This window comes from Hemicordylus capensis, chromosome 4 (assembly GCF_027244095.1).
Source record: "Hemicordylus capensis ecotype Gifberg chromosome 4, rHemCap1.1.pri, whole genome shotgun sequence".
Taxonomy (NCBI): domain Eukaryota; kingdom Metazoa; phylum Chordata; class Lepidosauria; order Squamata; family Cordylidae; genus Hemicordylus; species Hemicordylus capensis.
Window position 1 is genome coordinate 248,572,047 of NC_069660.1, and position 18,216 is coordinate 248,590,262.

At 46.5% G+C, this 18,216-nt stretch overlaps 1 protein-coding gene across 5 annotated transcripts in view; it reads right to left on the bottom strand.

Annotated features, from left to right (window-relative positions):
- AQP4 (aquaporin 4) overlaps positions 1-17,808 on the bottom strand; it is a 59,442-nt gene extending 41,634 nt beyond the window's left edge. For 2 of the 5 annotated variants that reach the window (XM_053247454.1, XM_053247455.1), the window contains exons 1-4: positions 17,720-17,808; positions 9,693-10,107; positions 3,926-4,090; positions 1,534-1,614 (exon numbers count right to left, since the gene is read on the bottom strand). In XM_053247454.1, the coding sequence (XP_053103429.1) occupies positions 1,534-1,614; positions 3,926-4,090; positions 9,693-10,107; positions 17,720-17,751 (693 nt within the window). In that variant the 5' untranslated portion in view covers positions 17,752-17,808. Of the gene's footprint in view, positions 1-1,533; positions 1,615-3,925; positions 4,091-9,692; positions 10,108-11,468; positions 11,759-16,668; positions 16,808-17,719 lie in introns of those variants that run through there. The other 3 variants (XM_053247453.1, XM_053247456.1, XM_053247451.1) reach the window with 3 other exon arrangements.
- Between the last annotated feature and the right edge of the window lie 408 nt (positions 17,809-18,216).

Here is an 18,216-nt window from a genome sequence, read left to right on the forward strand (position 1 = left end):
AGAACACTGATTCCTAGTTACGGTTTTTATGGAAAGAACAGTGGCTGACATGTCCCACAGTGTAATGTGGGATTTTCAGACCCACCTGTGCCATTGCAGGGATCTCAATCACCTGGCGAGGCTGCTGTGCAAGAGGACAGTACCAGTACTGCCAGGGGCGTAACTACCATTAGGCAGGGGGAGGCAGTCGTCTGGGGGCCCCACTGCCTTGAGGGGCCCCCCAGAGACACCTCACATGACTCCCCATTGCCCCTGCCCAGCCCCAAGACCCTTCAGCCACTTGCCCTGTTTGCCCTCTCTCCTGCTTGTCGTCCTGGTCAGCAATCAAAGCAGCAGGCAAGCTGCTTTTCTCCCGGCCTCTCAGCTGATCAGCGGGTGGGCGGGGCTTCCAGGGAGGCCTCCGTGTAGGCCTCAGTAAAGCCTGAATTCGAGTAGGCTGGCAAGCCCCAGGAAGAAGGCTTGCAGTCAGAGTGGCCACTACAGCTCTCTGCAGCAGACCCTCTTCCCAGGCCAGACAGCTCAGCCTTTGCCAGGTAGAATGTGAATTCCTTTTTGTGGTTACACCCCACCCCTATATAGGGATCTGCTTGCCATAGGGCTTTGATGGGGGGGGGGAGACTGAGAAGTCTCTGAATATTTAATTTAAAACTGATTGGAAAATTTGCTGGCTTAAAAAAACCCCTCTAAAAAGTCCTATAAGTGGCAGGAAATTACAAAAACTTCTGGAACAAATTTATTTATGTATTAATTAATTAATTAATTAATTAATTCATAAATACACTTATGTTCAAGTTGCAACCCAGGTCTGAGTGAGAACTGAGACATGAGTGAGAACTGTGATGCATGTGTTGTGCTTTTATATTTTTTCCCCTTAGGGTAAATCTGGCCAACATGTGAATGCAGCACCTCCATTCCAGAGGAGATGTGTGTTAAAGGGCTTTAAAAGCCTCTTGTGAAAAACCTCCTGGAATCAAACTTTACTGAATTGGTTCAGAATTCTGAGAAAACAAACATAGGCTCACCCTGCATGGTTGAAAGTCTCCTTTGCTAATCAGCAGCAAGGGGCCCATTTTAATAATTAGTATTTCTAGTGTCTTCTCATTTGCTCAATTTTGTACATCTGTTTTTTGTATGTTTTGAATGAGGACAGAAATGTCAGAATAAAAGTCCCCTGCTAACTGGGCAAAGAGGCACCTTTTTCTCTTTGTAAACCGCCCTGAGCCATTTTTGGAAGGGCGGTATAGAAATCGAATTATTATTATTATTATTAAAAAATTTCTCGGCGGGGGGGCCCATTTAAGAATCTTGTCTCAGGGCCCACTCCAACCTAGTTACGCCCCTGAGTACTGCTGACTCTTGCGGGATCTCATGTCATGCACTACATCCATTATTCCCTGTCCCTTTGGAAAAGGGATTTTCTTTATCATTTTATTGCAATATTTTTGTTGAAAAGCAGTATATAAATAACACAGCAGTATCAATACAATAATATTACTTATTTGATGCTCTGGTAAATCGTATGTAAGCACTTACCCAGTGATGTTCCCATTTCCCTATAATAATTGCAGGGCCAAATGACCTAGCAGGGTTCATGCTGGCACCAGTATAATTGATCTGCATTAAAAATATGTTTGTGAGGATGACTATTAATCATCATTATTAAACAAATGCTTAGCATTCACATGCAGTCAGCTTGTTGCTCGCTCCAGATCCCTCACAATGGTTCAGAATGGAGTTCAAAACAGGAGGCCAAATCTCCCCCACTAAGACATGCACTTCTTTGGCTTCCTGGTTGGCAGCTAAGGGGGCCAGAAAGCACCTCTAAGAGAGCAGATTTGGCCTCCAATTTGAAACTCTATTTTGAAGACTATGCGAGGTGAGAATGAAGCACAAAGCAACATGAGACAAAGAATGCATTTACAAAGCAGTGATGATACTTCGGAATCTATTTTACAGCATAGTACAAAACACTACGTTGGTGGTAGCACTGTACAAACTGTTAATACTTCTGTCCGGCCTTGATATTCAGAATGGCTACACTGAGGATGAATCTTGTAAGTAAAGTGTGCCGTCGATTTCTACTCCTGGCACCCACATAGCCCTGTGGTTTCCTTTAATAGGCTACAGGAGGGGTTTACCATTGCCTTCTCCTGCGCAGTCTGAGCTGATGCCTTTCAGCATCTTCCTATATCGCTACTGCCCAATATAGTACCAGTGGGGATTTGAACTGGCAACCTTCTGCTTGTTAGTCAAGCATTTCCCTGCTGCGCCACTTAAGATGGAATGCATCTTGTAATGCTATTTAATTCTGGCCCTGAGACACCAGACTCATTTTGGCAGCCGCTTCTAATGCCAAGCGTGGTCAAGGTGCAATCCATCACTTGGTCCTGTCACAGAGAACACAACCCAGTGAGTCAGCCCATAAGAATTCACATCTTTGTCCTGCTAGTAACAGTAAACAAACTTAGTATTGACATAATGCTATAGTGCTCAGACACTTCACAAACATTAGCTCAGGGCAACTCCATACATTATACTACTGCTGCAGGAAAAACCAGCAGTAAAGAGCAGATAGAGAATGGATGCTCTTTCTCACTTCTCACTTGTGTGAGAATTTGAGAGTCTATTCTTTACATAAAAAGAAGCATGCTGGAAAAGTGAAACGCCTCTGCTCCTTTGCCTTACCTTCCTGAGCTTTGCGGCTTTAAGCAATTCTCTTCAATTGCAGCTCCTTTATGGTATTAGATCCATGCTTATAGCACAGGTTCCCAATCTTGGACCCCCAAATGTTGCTGGATGACAACTCCCACCATCCTCAGCCATAATGGCTTGGGGCCCCAGGTGTTGGTGGACTACAACTCCCATCACCCATATCCATAATGGATTGGGTCCACAGGCCATGAGGGGCAGATGAACCTATAGGCCTCCTTCCAAGGTTTTCCTCCACAGCCAGAAATCGGCTGCAGTCTATAGCAGAGCCTCAGCCCGAGTGCATTCACTTGGGAGGAGATGGGGAGGAAGAAGGAGCTGAGCTTGCCACACTCATTGGTGGGCTTTTAGAGGTAAAAAGGGGCGGCACTCTCCCCTCCTCACCGCCCCCCCCGTGCAGCCAGCGGCTGCCACCGTGCCCCATCCTGGCGCCGGCAGCAGTGATCTTTGGGGGGGCAAAAGGGGGAACTTTCCCCTCACCTGGTTGTCCCCCTCCCCACAGCAGTTACTGCTGCTGCTGTGGCTTTAAAAAAAACTGAAGTAAGGAGGACTTTCCTCTCGCCCCTTGCCGCCAGCCCCAGAGACAGAAAGGCACGGCAAAATTTGAGGAGCCGCTCCTCAGATTTTGCTGCCATCGGCAGATGCCTCCTCTGTCTCTGCACTAATCCGCCACTGCAGGCCATTGTGACTAGCGATGCAGGAGTGGTAGTTCAACAACACCTGAGCATCCAAGGTTGGGAATCCCTGCCTTGAAGCGATGGAGCACAGTGCTGTAAGGCACAGAGGGGTGGGCCTTCTCCTACTTTCTCCCATGCTCCCTTCTCCCTTGTATTCCTGCTTGTATGTGAATGGGACACACATATGCATTTCTACCCTTCATGTCTAATTTGGCGCACACACACATACACACACACACACACACTCTCAACCACTCTACTACACAGCAACTCTGTCAGATGGGGCAGGATTATTCCTATTTGACAGCTAGATGAAACAGTAACAGTTCAAGGCTAAGAGACATTCAATTGCCCAGGGCTAAAAAATGAATCCAAAGATACCTGAGTGCATAATGCCTAGTCTAACAAAATCTAAGCAGATAGTGCTATGGCTGTGCACGGGCTTTGGAGCAGGACGTGTAATGAGCAAAGTAAGCACAGGAACAGGTAATTTACATGGAGTTACTTAGCAAACCTTATGGAAGAAGTCCGCGACTTACTGCAAATAAGTGTCCAATTGCAACCGACAATCCAATCGCTAATGCCACTGAACCAGTGACATCACTTCGTTTAGAATCACAGCTGGCAAAAATAGTAAAAACCAGCTGGAATGTAATTATCAACTCCACCAGTAGTCCATGGCCAGCGGAAAGGTCTTTGTGTACCTAGAAAAGGAAACACGCCAGAGATCCAGGAAGTATCAAGAAAGTGTGAGCTTCTTGTTTTGAATATTAAGATGTTGTTTACTCCCCATTGATTAAAGAGGTTTCAAACCAAGTTACTCAGTCCGGAATGGAAGACAAAATGCTGTGCACTGTTGGCTGCTAAATTATCATATCAACATAATTTGATATGTTGTTAATTTGTTTTTATGGTGTGTTTTATGGATTGTCTTAATAATTGCTTATTGTGAGCTGCTTTTGTTGGAAGTGAAGGACTCTGTGCTGTCTCATGCCTCAATGACAGGGACTGATTAGTGAGTCAGAGGGCTAAAGGGGTCAAGACATTGCTCATTCCTCCTCTCTACTGCTCCGACACTATCCTTTTGATATGTAGATTGCTACTTTCAAGGACTTCCTTCCCTTCCTGCCTCCCTTCCTTCTCTTACTTCCTCTTCTCCCTATCACACACATGCTCGCCTCTCTCTCTGCACCATGTGTGCAGAGATGCAGGCAGCATCTCTCTGAATCCAGTTAGATAGATAGATTAGAGATACTATTTCTCCACTTTCCTATCTAGAATGGAGTTCTCCAATAAAGACTCCTTATATTGATTTGAAACTAGGAACTGGCTCTAAGTTTCTTTTACTCTCAGCATACACACATGCCTGGGCAGTCTCTGCTGTGTTTTGCCTCTGTGCATTCTGCTGTAATAAAAGGGTATTTCTTACCAAAGAGAATTCCCAACAGCTTTGAACTGCTAAGAGGACAGTGGGATACAAGCTTATAAAAATAAAATATTTTTTTTAAAGAGTGGGTTGCTTTAAGTCTAAATAGCAGAAGGCTGTACTCCAGCAAGTGCTGTTCAACTTCAATTCATTTCAACGAGTTACATAGGAACTTCACAAACACCATATGAAAGGAGCTTGCTTTGGTTGAGGTCACACAATCACAAGGATCCTGGTTAAAGAATTAATTGGGATAAGTGAGCCTTCTGGAGCTGATTGTGGGAATCCAGCATTTCAAACCGCTCTGGTTAACCAGAGTGGTTTGACGAGGATTGCCCCGAAATTTTGGGCGCTCACAATATTAATCCTGATTAACCTTTTAACCAGGATCTTTGAGAATACGTGAACATGGCCTCAGTCTGGTGAATGGCACTTATGGAGAATCACTTTAAACTGGTACATGTAACACACCAGGATGAGCACATTCCAAAATGGTCTTTGAAGAAACTGAATCTCTAAGGAAGAATTTCTCCAATCCACGTTTACAAGTCTCTATCCAGAGTGGCCCAGTTGTTTGTTCCTGGAGACATAGCCACATGGAAGGAATAATGCATGACTCTGGTGCTGTCCCATATACAGCCACTGCTTCTCCACAGAAATGTGCATGACTGAGTGTGCCCATACAAACTGCATAAAGGATGCATGAATCAGATCCTCCATGCAGCCATGTCCCTGCCAATGGTTAGGATGATCCACTAGGCCCAACATGTTGCAATGGTCAGAAAAGAAGTTTATCGAATCTGCTTCAGAATTCTTCAGTACAAAAGTCCTGCCAATTTTGTACTCTGGGTTACACTAACGTCTCTGAGCTGTACCTTTTGTGGACCTGTGAGATCCATCTGTGGCCTACATGAGGCTATTCCTGTTCTTTTTGATACATTGTCTGCAGCTCTAAATGGCAACACTGGCTCATATATAGTGCAAGGGTACATACAAGTGCATTGGCTCACATACAGAACATGGGTGGCTTGAGCGTGCCCCTGCACACTCGTAAGCACTGCTGAAAGGGCTGACAGCCTTGCTCCATCATAAGGACTCTATGAGCTCATGAGATGTAAAAAGCGCTTGAAGGGGCGAGGGGAAGAACTCTTGAAAAGCTTACCCCCACCCCCCACCCCCGCAGACGATCTTCTTCTTGTTGCTGGGCAGCTGGATTGGCTGCCCAAATGATTCCTGGCTTCTGCTGATAGTTCAGAGTATCGGGATGTGGGGACGCGTCACCCTGCCCCGCAGAAATCCCATAATGCACTGCATGAGTGGGGATCCCCCTCCCCTCCCCAATGCCAGGTGGGAGCCCTGCAGTCTGCCAGCCCCAGAATTCTGCCCAGATGGGGCTGGCAGATGATCAACAAAACAGGGTTAGGAGAGCGTTCACTCGCCTAACCCCATTGAAGAGGGTGGCTCCGGAGGTACCTGATTTGCCCATGCTGACAGTACGCATGTGCAGGCAAAATCGGGCTGGGCTTTCTTGGCTTTGCCTGCCCGTGTGAATAGCTCCAGTGTATGCAGTTGCGTGGCACAAAACTGCTGTTGGAAATAATGCACTGCATGCCCAGAGCCCTCATGACAAAGCAGGGCTGCCTTGCAGTACAGTGCCATCAACGGTGCTTAAAAGAATGCAGGGGTGTGGGCAGTGCTTGCACTGCATGTGAGCCATTGTGTAGCTGTGATAACAGCATGACATCCATTTTCTTAAACTTTGGCTGCATTCACACGAAACAGGGGACCCGAGTTGCAGGGACCCATGGTTTCCTTACCATTACATCCGAATTTGTGCAGTCCTGTCCATAGCGTGACCCAAGGTTGTGCTCAGGAGACTCCAATTTGAATGCTCAGTTTGTAGTGAGTTTCACTGCTCCTCCCCTCCAAGGAGCCTCCATTCCATCTGAATATAGCACAAGAGGCTTCATTCGGTCAGTCTCTCCCTCTTTGATTGGCTGTGTGGGCTGTCCTTCAGTCAAGAAGGAAGTCTACACAGCCAGCATCCCTGACTCTCTGTAGTTTTGATGACAGCAGATAGGATGCTCTCCAGTATGTCTGAATTTAGATGAGAGAGTGGGGGGAGGGGCGCGCGGACCCTTGGTTCCTTCCATGTTACATGTGAATGCAGCCATTGCACTGGCATAGCAGTTGGTTTGTTCTGCCCTAAGAATGAAATACCAACAGAGCAAGCCTTAGAATCAGGCTTTTAGTCATTATCTTATTTGACAAATTATTACCAGATTTGGGATGGCATGGGCTGCAGTCTATACATATACAGTGTAAGAAGAGAGATCTAATTTTTCAGTGATATTCTTAGGACACACATGGCCTTTTTCTTAGGAGGACTGTAATTTAGTGTTCTATTATAAATCCATTAATTAGCTCTAACTCGATTAATTTCCATTTCAATTAAAAACAGGCAGCATGTAGCTCAAGTGCATTTTAATTTCCTGTAGCGAGGCTAACTGATGGGTTTCCTTATTAGCAGAGAATAAAGCTGGACGCTAAAGTAGAGTCTGTTTTAAAGAAGTAGGCCATCTTAAATGCGAGGCATGTCCAGTCATGATCATAAAGGCAGACTTCAATGTTCTTCTAATTTATCTTAAAATCACATTTCATGCTTTTGTGTTATACCTGCTATCAAATGACATGCTTTTAATACCTTCAGATAATAGAATGGGGTTGTCCATATGAACAGCCCTACCTGGGTAGGGCTGCTCATGGGGAGCACTGGGATCAGTGTCCCCTCTAACAGGGATTCCCAGATGTTGTTGACTACAACTCCCAGAATCCCCAGCTTTTATTTATTTATTTTTTATTTATTGTTGAATTTATATACTGCCTTTCATTAACAACAGTCCCAAGGCAGTTTACAAAAATAAAAAAGATACAATAAAATGACAATAAAAATATTAAGCTAAAAATATAAAACAAATCTAATTTAAAATCTATAAAATACAAGCATAAAAACTATATACGAGCAAAAACACATAAAAGCAGCAATCGAAAACAATCATTCAATGGCTTTTACTTGGGGCTTATGGGAGTTGTAGTCAACAACACCTGGGAATCCATGTTAGAGGGAACACTGGCTGGGATCAGACCAAATCTCAGCGCTGCCCTGCCAAGTAGCCCAAGTATTATAACCGGGCTTCACCCTTCCACTCTGCTCCCTGGTTGTGTGGATGTGAGCAGCCACAGAGCTAGGCAGCTAGAGTGCCCTGCGGTGGGGAAATCCCGCAATGCACCATGCTGCTCACATGGTGGATGGCTGCAGCTTGCTTCCCCCCACTCTTTCACTGGTCTTGGAGCCATCATGCACCGGTCATGTGGGCAAGCAGTAATGGCAAGCCTGAGAGCAGTGTAGATAATGTGAAGGAAGGCAGAATGGCTCCTGCCTCCCCCACCACCCAGCTCTCCCCAGGCCAGGTAAGCTTCAGTCACGTGAATGCATTATTTTTGACTTTTCAATACTACCGTACTTTTATTCGAACTTGAAAAAGACGTCTTTTTCATATATTGTCAGCAGATGGTGCTATGCACTCATGTGATGTCCTAGAACATCATGTGGGCGACTTGTTACGTCTCCAATTGGAATTTCTGCTACAGTAGGAATAAATCACCATCTTGAAGAGCCCCTTCTTCCCACAGCACATAACTTGTGTATGGCAGTCACAACCCCAAGAAGTGGTGATAGCCACTAGCCCAGATGGTTTAAAGGGGGATCAAATAAATGCATGGAGGATAGGTCTAGACATGATGGCCATATGCTCTCTCCTGCTTCAGAGGCAGTATGCCTCTCAATACCAGTCACTGGGAAGCAACAACAGGAGAGGGCTATGTGTCTACTTGTCCTGTTTCTGGGATTCCTTGAGCATCTGGTTGGCCACTGTGTGAAACAGGATGCTGGACTAAATAAACTGCATGTCTGATCCAGAAGGGCCCTTCTAATGCTCTTAGTTATGCTCACTCCGAATCCATTCCTAATGCATGATCACAACCAACGCATAGCTAATGCAATGGAGAGCTGGTCTTGTGGTAGTGAGCATGAACTGTCCAATATGCTAAGCAGGGGTGGCCTTGGATTGCATTTTCAGGGGTAAGCATTCTCTGTTCTAAGGGGAGGAGGCCATGGCTTTGCATGAAGAAGGTCCCAGGTTCAATCCCTGGCAGCATGTCCAGGTATGCCTGGGAGAGACTTCTGTCTGGAATCTTGGAGAGCCCTTCCAATCAGTGTAGACAATACTGAGATAGACAGACCAATGATCTGACTTATAAGGCAGCTCCCTATGTTCCTAATCTCTGTAACCCACCTTTCCTAGGCCGTAGCGGAACCAGCCAAATGGCAGGCTATGTTCTGCCCTGCCCAGTGGCCTGCCAGTGATGCATATGCATGTGACATCACATGCAAATGGGGCGTGGCCTGGGCTTGGGATAGCCAGAGCAAGTTCTCCCCCTCTCATTTCAGGCAGTGTTTACTGCCTGACAGCATTATTTCCTTTCCTCTCCCTCACTGGAGGGATAGGAAGGGAAACAAATGCTGTCAGGCAGCAAGCACTGCCTGGAAATGAGATGGGAAGGACTGGGGCGGGCCTTCTGGCAATCGGGCCATGCCCCCTTTGTACATGACACCATGCACAACAGGGGCTCCAGCAGCCCTTTTCATTGGTGGCCCAGGTTCTTTGAACCTGTTTGCTCAATGGTGGCTCCGCCCCTGTTCCTATGAACGTATGGTAAATCCACAATAGATAATTCCCTGGATTTAACTTAGAAACTTCTGCTAAATGTAATGTTCTGACTTATTGTTGTTTCCCAAGAAGAGGAGCAAAGATTTTTACCTGGGTAACTCCTAAGCCCCCTACCACACTCCGGGGGGTGACAAGGTAGAGAATCCCTGCTCCTGAGATGGCACCTAGGCATTGGGCTACAATGTAGAAGACTGACTTGGCAAGGCTGATCTTCCTAGTGCAGACCATAGCAACCGTTACTGCAGGGTTTATATGGCCACCACTGATGTGTCCAATGCATTGCACCATCGTTGCAATGCTGAGTCCAAAGCAGAGAGAAATAAGCACCATGTCTACAGGCAGAGGATTTTCTGTTCCACCCCAGTTGATTGTAGAGCCAAGACTGAGGAGGACAAAAATGAGCATTGCCAAAAATTCTGCCGAAACAGCTTTCCAGAAAGGTTGGGTCCAGATGCCTTTAAATGCCACCATGATGGCCTCACACTTACACAGGTGTCCACACTTACTGAAAAGGAAAAGGAAACAAAATCAAAAGCTGCCCATGTAGCCACAGATTGCTCTTGATCCCTGCATCATTTATAGACATACCAGGAAAGATAACAATGACAAACTGTGGAGCTAAAATTATTAAGAAATAGCTAACAGCCCATCCAGTGTGATGGGGAGGTGGAGGGTGATGGAGAGTTTTCCCAACCCAATTTAATGCATCTACTCTATTTCTCCACTATCCTCCTATCCATGGCTGAGGTCAGTGCAATAGGGCAATCAAATGGTAGCCCTCATCTCATGGCTTGAAGCCCAGAAAAGGAAAAGGGGAACATATACTCCTTCCCAACCCCCCCACAAACATTCTATAAAATGGAACAATGCTTTCCTTGAAGAGCTGGATCCAAAGGGTGCCAAGGTCAAACATTAACTGAGGCCCAAGGACTACCCCACCAATACTGTCATTCTCACTTTGCATGGAGCACCCAAGGCAGTCATGCAGTGTGAAAAAATTCCTACACTGGATCTCCTTCAGGTTAAGACACACTAATGGTGTCTTGGACCACCCTCCCAAATTCTAGAGCCAACACTGCCTCCATTTGTCCTCCCAAGGTAGTTTTGGTGTAGGAAGAGAAATGGAAACACACTGCGTCTTTTTTCACAGCCCTGGAACCTTCAGGAGCATGGAGTCATAGATCACATGCTTCAAATACAGAAGGTCCCTGTTTCAGCCTCTGACATCAGGCTGGGCAAGATCCATTTCTAAACCCCAGGAGAGCCATTGCCAGTTAGAATTGATGATACTGAGCTTGATGGACCAACTCAGTATAAGGCAGGTGGTTGTGTTGAGAAGGAGAGATCTTGCTCACCCCAGAGTGTCCTGTTGATGGTGTTTGGGGCAAATGTCATCCCCCCTGCACCTCTTTACTTTACCCCATCAGAATTAATGGCAGACATTCACTTATATGACCTGTATTTTCACATCATCACAGGGGACATGCACAAGTTTTCACTTGCATGGGATAGTGCATAGGAAGTAGTGTGAGACATTCATACTTCTTGTCCCCTACTCCTTTCTCTGTAACATCCAAAGCACCCAAGCAGTAATTTGAACCTGGGCCTTCTGAGTGCAAACCCAATACTCCCTCTAATGCACAACAGATGCCAGATATTGGGTTGTCAAGGTAACAAATCATAGAAGCAATGCCTTCTGGGTAAGCAACAGCACGGAGGCAACCTAGGTCTAAAGCTGCCAACAATCTGAGCCCTTTTGTAAGTTGCCACATCTGGAAACAATATCACTCATTAGGATCTATTATCCAGATTCTGAGCAAGGGGCTGGGAGCAGATAGTGTAAATTTGGCTGGCCTTGCAGCTGACCTTTGCCTGGGCAACAGCCAGGATGTCTCCTCTAGGCTCCTCAGTCGTCTTGTTTTCCCAGTCCTAGTTTTCTACATCTTTGATTTTCCAGCCTGCTACCTGGTTCTTCTCCCATGTTTTCCTGGACTTTGTGTTAGTGTTAGACCTTCATCCTCTTCCATCTGACTAGTGGAGAACCCTCTTTTGTCTCCCAATCTGCCAGTGATTTATGTCAATCCAGGGGAGTTTCCTCATCTGACACTTCAGTTTCTTTTCCTGCTTGTTGGCTGTCATCTGTCCGAAGCTGTCAACTGTTAAGGTAGAACCTATTGACCATTATATTCTGTATAGTGCCTTCACCCAATGAAGCAGTAGTTACTGCTTACCAAGTAACTCATACCAAGTTACCTATGGTATGAAAAATACAACCCACTTTATATGTTTTTGCAGATTTACACTAACTACATTTGGACAGTGTATACAAAAGCAGCTCTAATGACTCACATACAGTGTGGTGCACCACTCATAGAAGAGGCTGAGCACATGGTATCTCCATCCCCAAATCACATCTACGTGTCTAATGGCCTCACAGAGCCTCCATGGCTCCTATCATTGCAGAGATGAGCCTCTCATTATTCTCATTAGGAGGCTGGGTTGCTGCAGTGATTGCACAATTCTTAGGAGCCATGGAGGCACTGTGAGTTCATCAGATGTGAGGATGCGATTTGGGGATGAACGGAGTCTGCATGACTAGCCCTTCCATGGGCAGCATACTTCAGTTTGAACAAATGCTAAAATACTTCCGTTTGAACACAAAGAATAACATGAGCTCCTTTAAGTCAAAAGAAAAGCAAGCTGAAAACACCAGAAAGGCTTGCTGACTGTTTGGCAGCAGTCCTGTGTCTTTAACAGTAGCTGAAAGGCAAAAATGTGTTAAGTGAAAAATTTCCTGGCATCGAGATGAAATAATGGAAAGGGAAAAAAACTTTATCAGATAAATGCTATGTATGCCATGCGGCTTTTAAAAGTAAAGGAGCCCTATCAAAAAAGTGCTGGTAATCCTATACTGCATTACCATTTTGTCAAAGAACGGGAGTATTTTGTGAATTGTAGAAATACTTTGGCAGAAACTGGTCTGGGGCTGTAGCTCAGTGGGACAGCACACCCCTTATATGAGAAGATCTCAGGTTCAATCCCTGGTATATCCAGATAGGACTGGGAGAAAGAGTCATGTCTGAAACCTTGGAGAGCCACTGCCATTTAGTGCTCTAAGACGGAGCAAGAAAATGTGGAATCTGCAAATATTTTGCACAAGTTCTAAGCATTTTCTTACTCATCGTACAGATACTCCTGCAGGCTTCCATGTTCCTTCCCAGCATGATCTTACTCTCTGTTAATATGCTGAGCAGGGACCCGAGGTTAGGGGGAAACATGGGCGGGGGGAAGTGCACCCATCCCCGCCCTTAAAGCCACTACCACCACCGCCGAACCGGCCTTTGCCGGTTCCGTGCACATCCCTACCCCAGGTTCCTTTTACAGCACCACTTGACAGCCAGCTCTTGAATTCTGAATTACCCATCCCTTTCCCCAGTTGCCCCAAAGTAGTGGGCGGGCTCTTCTTGGAATGCAGAGAGATGGCGCTGTGAACATAATGTGGGGCCCTGGTTGGCATTCATACAGAGAGAGGGTACAATTGTACTCGCAAGGAGTGTGAAAGCTTGAAGGAACATCTGCACAGTGAGTAAGATGGCACATGAAACTCGTAGGAAAGCTTTGCAGATCCTGCATTTTACTGCGGTCTGGAAGAGCCCTCAGTGTAAGTAACACTGAGCTACATGAACCAATCTTTGACCCAGTACAAGGCAGCTTCCTCTGATCCAAATTGCCCCCAAAGCTAATAGCAGCTCTTCCAGACCGCAGTAAAATGTATATATATATAAAAATTATATATGCAGAAAAATGAAGTCCAAATTGCATCAATTATGCCCTTGCCCTGTTAACTATAGGAGCTCCTTGGCAATCAACCCCCCCCCGATGAAATACATAATTCTGTCATTCAGGATTGGATTGATACAGATTCCAATAAAGAGTGCTGTGCACAGCCCTAATATCTATATCTATTGTCAACATGCTGGTAACAAATTACAGAGCATTTTCATCTCATGAAGTCAAATATCATTGACTATTTGTCAATATAGTCATATTGACAATGCAGTAATGCAGGTTAGTCTGAGAAGTCAACCACTAAGCATTACAGCCAATTTGAACCTGATGGGCTTCTTCCACCTGAGCTCATCAGTCTTACCAACGCCATGTTGGCTCAGAAAAGAAAGGAAGTGGGATTTAGCATTGGCACTGTGAGCACTGGGCACAAGCGGCCCAAAATGTATGGCCAGGTGCCCTAACCTCAGTGCCAGATTTAGGCACAAGTTAAATTAGCTACAGCTTAGGGCCTCACATTATGAGGGGGCTCTGAATGATGAGGAGGAAGAGGAGAAGGAAGGAGAGGAGAGCTGGTCTTGTGGTAGCAAGCATGACTCGTCCCCTTAGCTAAGCAGGCTCCACCCTGGTTGCATTTGAATGGGAGACTGGAAGTGTGAACAGTGTAAGATATTCCCCTTAGGGGATGGAGCTGCTCTGGGAAGAGTAGATAGAAGGTTTCAAGTTCTCTCCCTGGCTTCTCCAAGATAGGCCTGAGAGAGATTCCTGCCTGCAACCTTGGATATTCTTCTGCCAGTCTGTGTAGACAATACTGAGCTAGATGGACCCATGGATTGACTCAGTATATGGCAGCTTCCTATGTTCCTATGTTGAAGAGGAAGAAGAAGGAGAAGGAGACTAAACCGCCCATGGACATACGTTTTGGGCGATATATAAATAAGTTAAATAAACAGATTTCAAGTTTCACATAACTGGTTGAAAAATAAGGGAGAAAGGAACAAAAGACCAAAACAGGCATTATTGTTCTGATAAAACCAAATATACTTATATGACTACACAGTTATTTATCATATTGAGTTTATAAATCTGTGCAGAAATAACTCTAGGTTATATTGGAATTTTATTAGCCCAGGGGCCAGTTTAGAACAACACCCGCTGTCATGGTTGCAGGACATGTTTTACTCTTCAGATGAATGCTGCTGTAACCATGAGAAGTGCAGCAAGCAGGCGTGAGTGATGTGCCAGGACGGGACCTCCAACCTGATTTGTAATGCTATGGGGCTTTTTAAGCATGGCTGGGGATTATGGGAGTTGTAGTCCAAAAACAGCTGGGGGAGTGGTGGCTGAGTTGAGCAGGCCTGGCTTAGGGACTCAGCATGTCATAATCTGGCCCTGCCCAAACCTCGCCTGCCCATTCCTGCACCAAACTAGTTTGGACGAAGCAGAAGGGGTGATGATGAATTAAAAAGTCCAGCTCAGCAGCAGGTCCTCCCTGTCACTACCTCCTCTGTCACCGGGACTCCCCATTCTGAACACTTGCAATGGAAAGGGAGAGGAATGGAGCTAGGTGCCTTCTCCCTATTTCCTTTCCCTCTCTTTGTCCCTCCCCTTCCCATTGGTGCACAAGCGGAGGGGAATGCAGTTGTATTAAGGGCTGGCTCTTTTGGTACATGGGGCCTTGAGCCCAGCTGCTCTATAATGGAGGGGGGGGGTGGCCCTTATGCCAAGCAACAACCCAGAAGCTGGACAAAATGGAGGGAGTGGCAGGTGGCCCTCTCAGCTCAATGAAGGAGGTGGTGGTGCCAGCCCAGGAGAAGGAGGTGGTTAACTTTCCCCAAACTCTGATTTTAAAACATTGTGTGAGGGCAAAGATGATGTCAAAAAACCGCTGAGGCATGTGATACCAATGCACGTACCCCCAGCCCACAATTTCATGTGGTGGCAGGCAAGATGTGATTGCAGCGAGGAGAGAAATGTGAAATCAAAGCAAGTACTGTGGGCCAAGGAGGACCCACTCCTATTTAGACCCTAGCAATGCTCCTGGAAAACACACCAGATATATCAAGGATGTACTGGTGATTAATGGCTTCAAAAACAGGGAAAGAGTTTCAGAGTCCTTTAGAGAGCATGAAAAAGTTTAATTATCAAAATTAAGGGAGGCTGAGCTAGATCCTGTTGGCCAGCCCTGGATCTTTTAAGCACCAAGCAATGCCCCTGCTTTATAAACAGAGGCACTCTTATCCCTGGACTTCCAGCAGCAGTCCAGGGCCTCCACATCCCCTGGGGCTCCCCAAATCCTTTTTAGCCTATCCCGGGTGGTGTGTTTGCGTTGAAAATGTGTTAAAAATACTATGTGTGGGGGTGGGTGGGGAGCTCCAAAGGCCTTTAGGTCCAGGCTCCAAAATTACCTAAGTGTGCCTCTGTTTATAAAGTACGCCCATTTGACCTACCTTCATCAAACTACTCCAAGTCATTTCCGAGCCGTTAAAAAATTTGAGGTGCAGTCCTGGAGAGACGGCACCCTCTGCAGGTTCATAATTCCCAGAAGAGCAGAATCATAACAACTATTAGCAGACATACTTGGCTGCAAATATTTCATTGCAGGTTCTGAGATTTCCCCCCAGTTGTGTGTGTGTGTGTGTGTGTGTGTGTGTTAGCATGCATCGGACAGGGAGGGAAGAGCAACAGAGAACAAGCAAAATATTATCTTTGCATGCGCAAGGATGGAATGCAAAACGCTGTGCAAAATGTTCAGCATTTGGAAATGCTGAAGAGCGTCTGGAAGACTCGCCCTTTACCCTAATCATGCACGGTGCCTAGAAGCCCCCTGAAAGCGAACTTGAGAAACAGTTGAACCTTGTTGCAGGACGTTCCCTTCACTAGCCACTCTATGCATGCCCTGACCCAGCGGTCTCTATATTTACAATGCAGAGTAGGTTACTAACAGCAAACTGCTTGCAAAGGTATATTTTTAGGACCCCATCCAAATAGGTGAAAAAGACATGGACTGCCCTTGACCTTTAACAAACACAAATCGCTTGGGTTTAACATTTCATCCTTGTCCCGAATTGTGCACACACGCATGCGTGCGCGCACACATCCCCAATACAGCAAAGAGAGGCTTTGTCGTGAAACCTTTTAGGAAGTTAATCTGCAAAAAAGACGCCGATATCGCTCAAGTCCAAAGGGAAAAGGGAAAGGTATGCAGCTGGCAAAATGGATCAGCTTGGAGGAAGCGGGAGCAACACATCAAATCATAAATAAAAGTTCAGCAACTTACAACTGGGTGTGGAAGTCGAGGGTACCAATCCAATGGAACAAGGCAAACAGATTGCATAAAGGGGCTGATCACTTGTTGGTCTTTGGGATTGCAGGAGAGGAGGGAGGACCGTGTGGGCATGAGAAAGGGGACAAATCGTGGAAAAGCGGCGGCGGGGGTGGGGAAGAGCTGAGACAGCCTGGGAGTGCAGGGCAGAATAGGCTGGCCGGGGGACAAACTGAACACCCGCGAGGGCTGAGCAGGGGCTCCCTGGCTCCGCCCCGCCGGCCTCGCAGGGACCGTGCCGCGGCAGGGTGCAATCGGGCGGCGGTGTTTCTCCTGCTTGACATTCTCCCCGGGAAGCGGGCTCTCTCCAAGCTAGTTAACTCTTTGTATCGCAGCCGCCTGGTGCGAGAGGATTTTGTCTTCGGATGTGGTGCCCAGCTCCGGCTCGATTTCTGCCTGCCTTGATCGCCTCTCCCCTCCTGCAAAGAGCTTTCCTTTACTGTGAGTGACCCCCAAAGCTCAGTTCAAACTCGCTTTGCGCTCTCTCGCCCTCTTTGGAAACTCCCCAGCAGCCAAGCCTGCTTAACGGGGTCCTCCAAACAAAGCGGCGTTGGCTAAGGCTTGTTTGTTTAGGGCTTCTTTCCCCTCCGTTGAGCAGCCTTCTCTCTTCATCCATCACCCACTGTTGCCTAGACGCTGTCCAGAGTCCACCACGCCTTTTCTGACTTAATCGTGGCATAGCGGTTCAAGGTAAGAAGAGAGAGTCAAGTACGAGGGACTCCAGGGCGGAAAGCCCCAAACTTTTTGCATTGACCTAAAGGCGACTGCAACAAAACCCAGAAAAGTGTGGCAACCGGAATATAAACGCATCGGATTCTTGCCCTCCGCCCTTCACAGATGAATCAGCCCCCAACAAGCCCTCGCCTCTTCCTTCCTTCCCCTTCTCGCCCATTCGCACCCATCAGCTGCCTGTTCTTTCCTACACTTTGACGCGTTAAGCAAACATTTCAGTGTCTTAAGCAAACACCGACTCCACTCCCCAATGAGCACAAGGCACTCGACTCACCCCCAACCTCTTGATGCTGTCCTGTCGCTCATTCCTTCCCTGGTTGTGCGCCTGGGAGAGACGGAGCTCTAGGAGGGAGGAGTAGCAGGACTCGGAGTGCTCTGGGGAGTCGAATTACTGCTACTTGTCTGAGTTTTTTGGAGTGGAGGGTTGGGGAGATTCTTGGCGACCATGTGGCAGGTCGCTAAGTTATATTTGAACTCCAAATAACTTTCCCTTACCTGAACAGCTGGAGGTATGCTGGAACCTCGTCGCAAAGCCTAGAATTCTTTTTAAAACCAGGTAACGGGGTAGTTAATTTAAATCTGGTTTTCTTTAAATCTGCAATTTCTATTTACCAATGTCTATTTTTGACTTAGAAAATAGAAATTGGTAAATCGAAATTGCATCCCGCAACACAGATTTGTGCAACTAACAGAACTGTAGCCAAACAGAGACCACTACCACCACCACACCAGTCACCAACCAGTTTCTTATCTAAGGAGCTTGTTCAGATG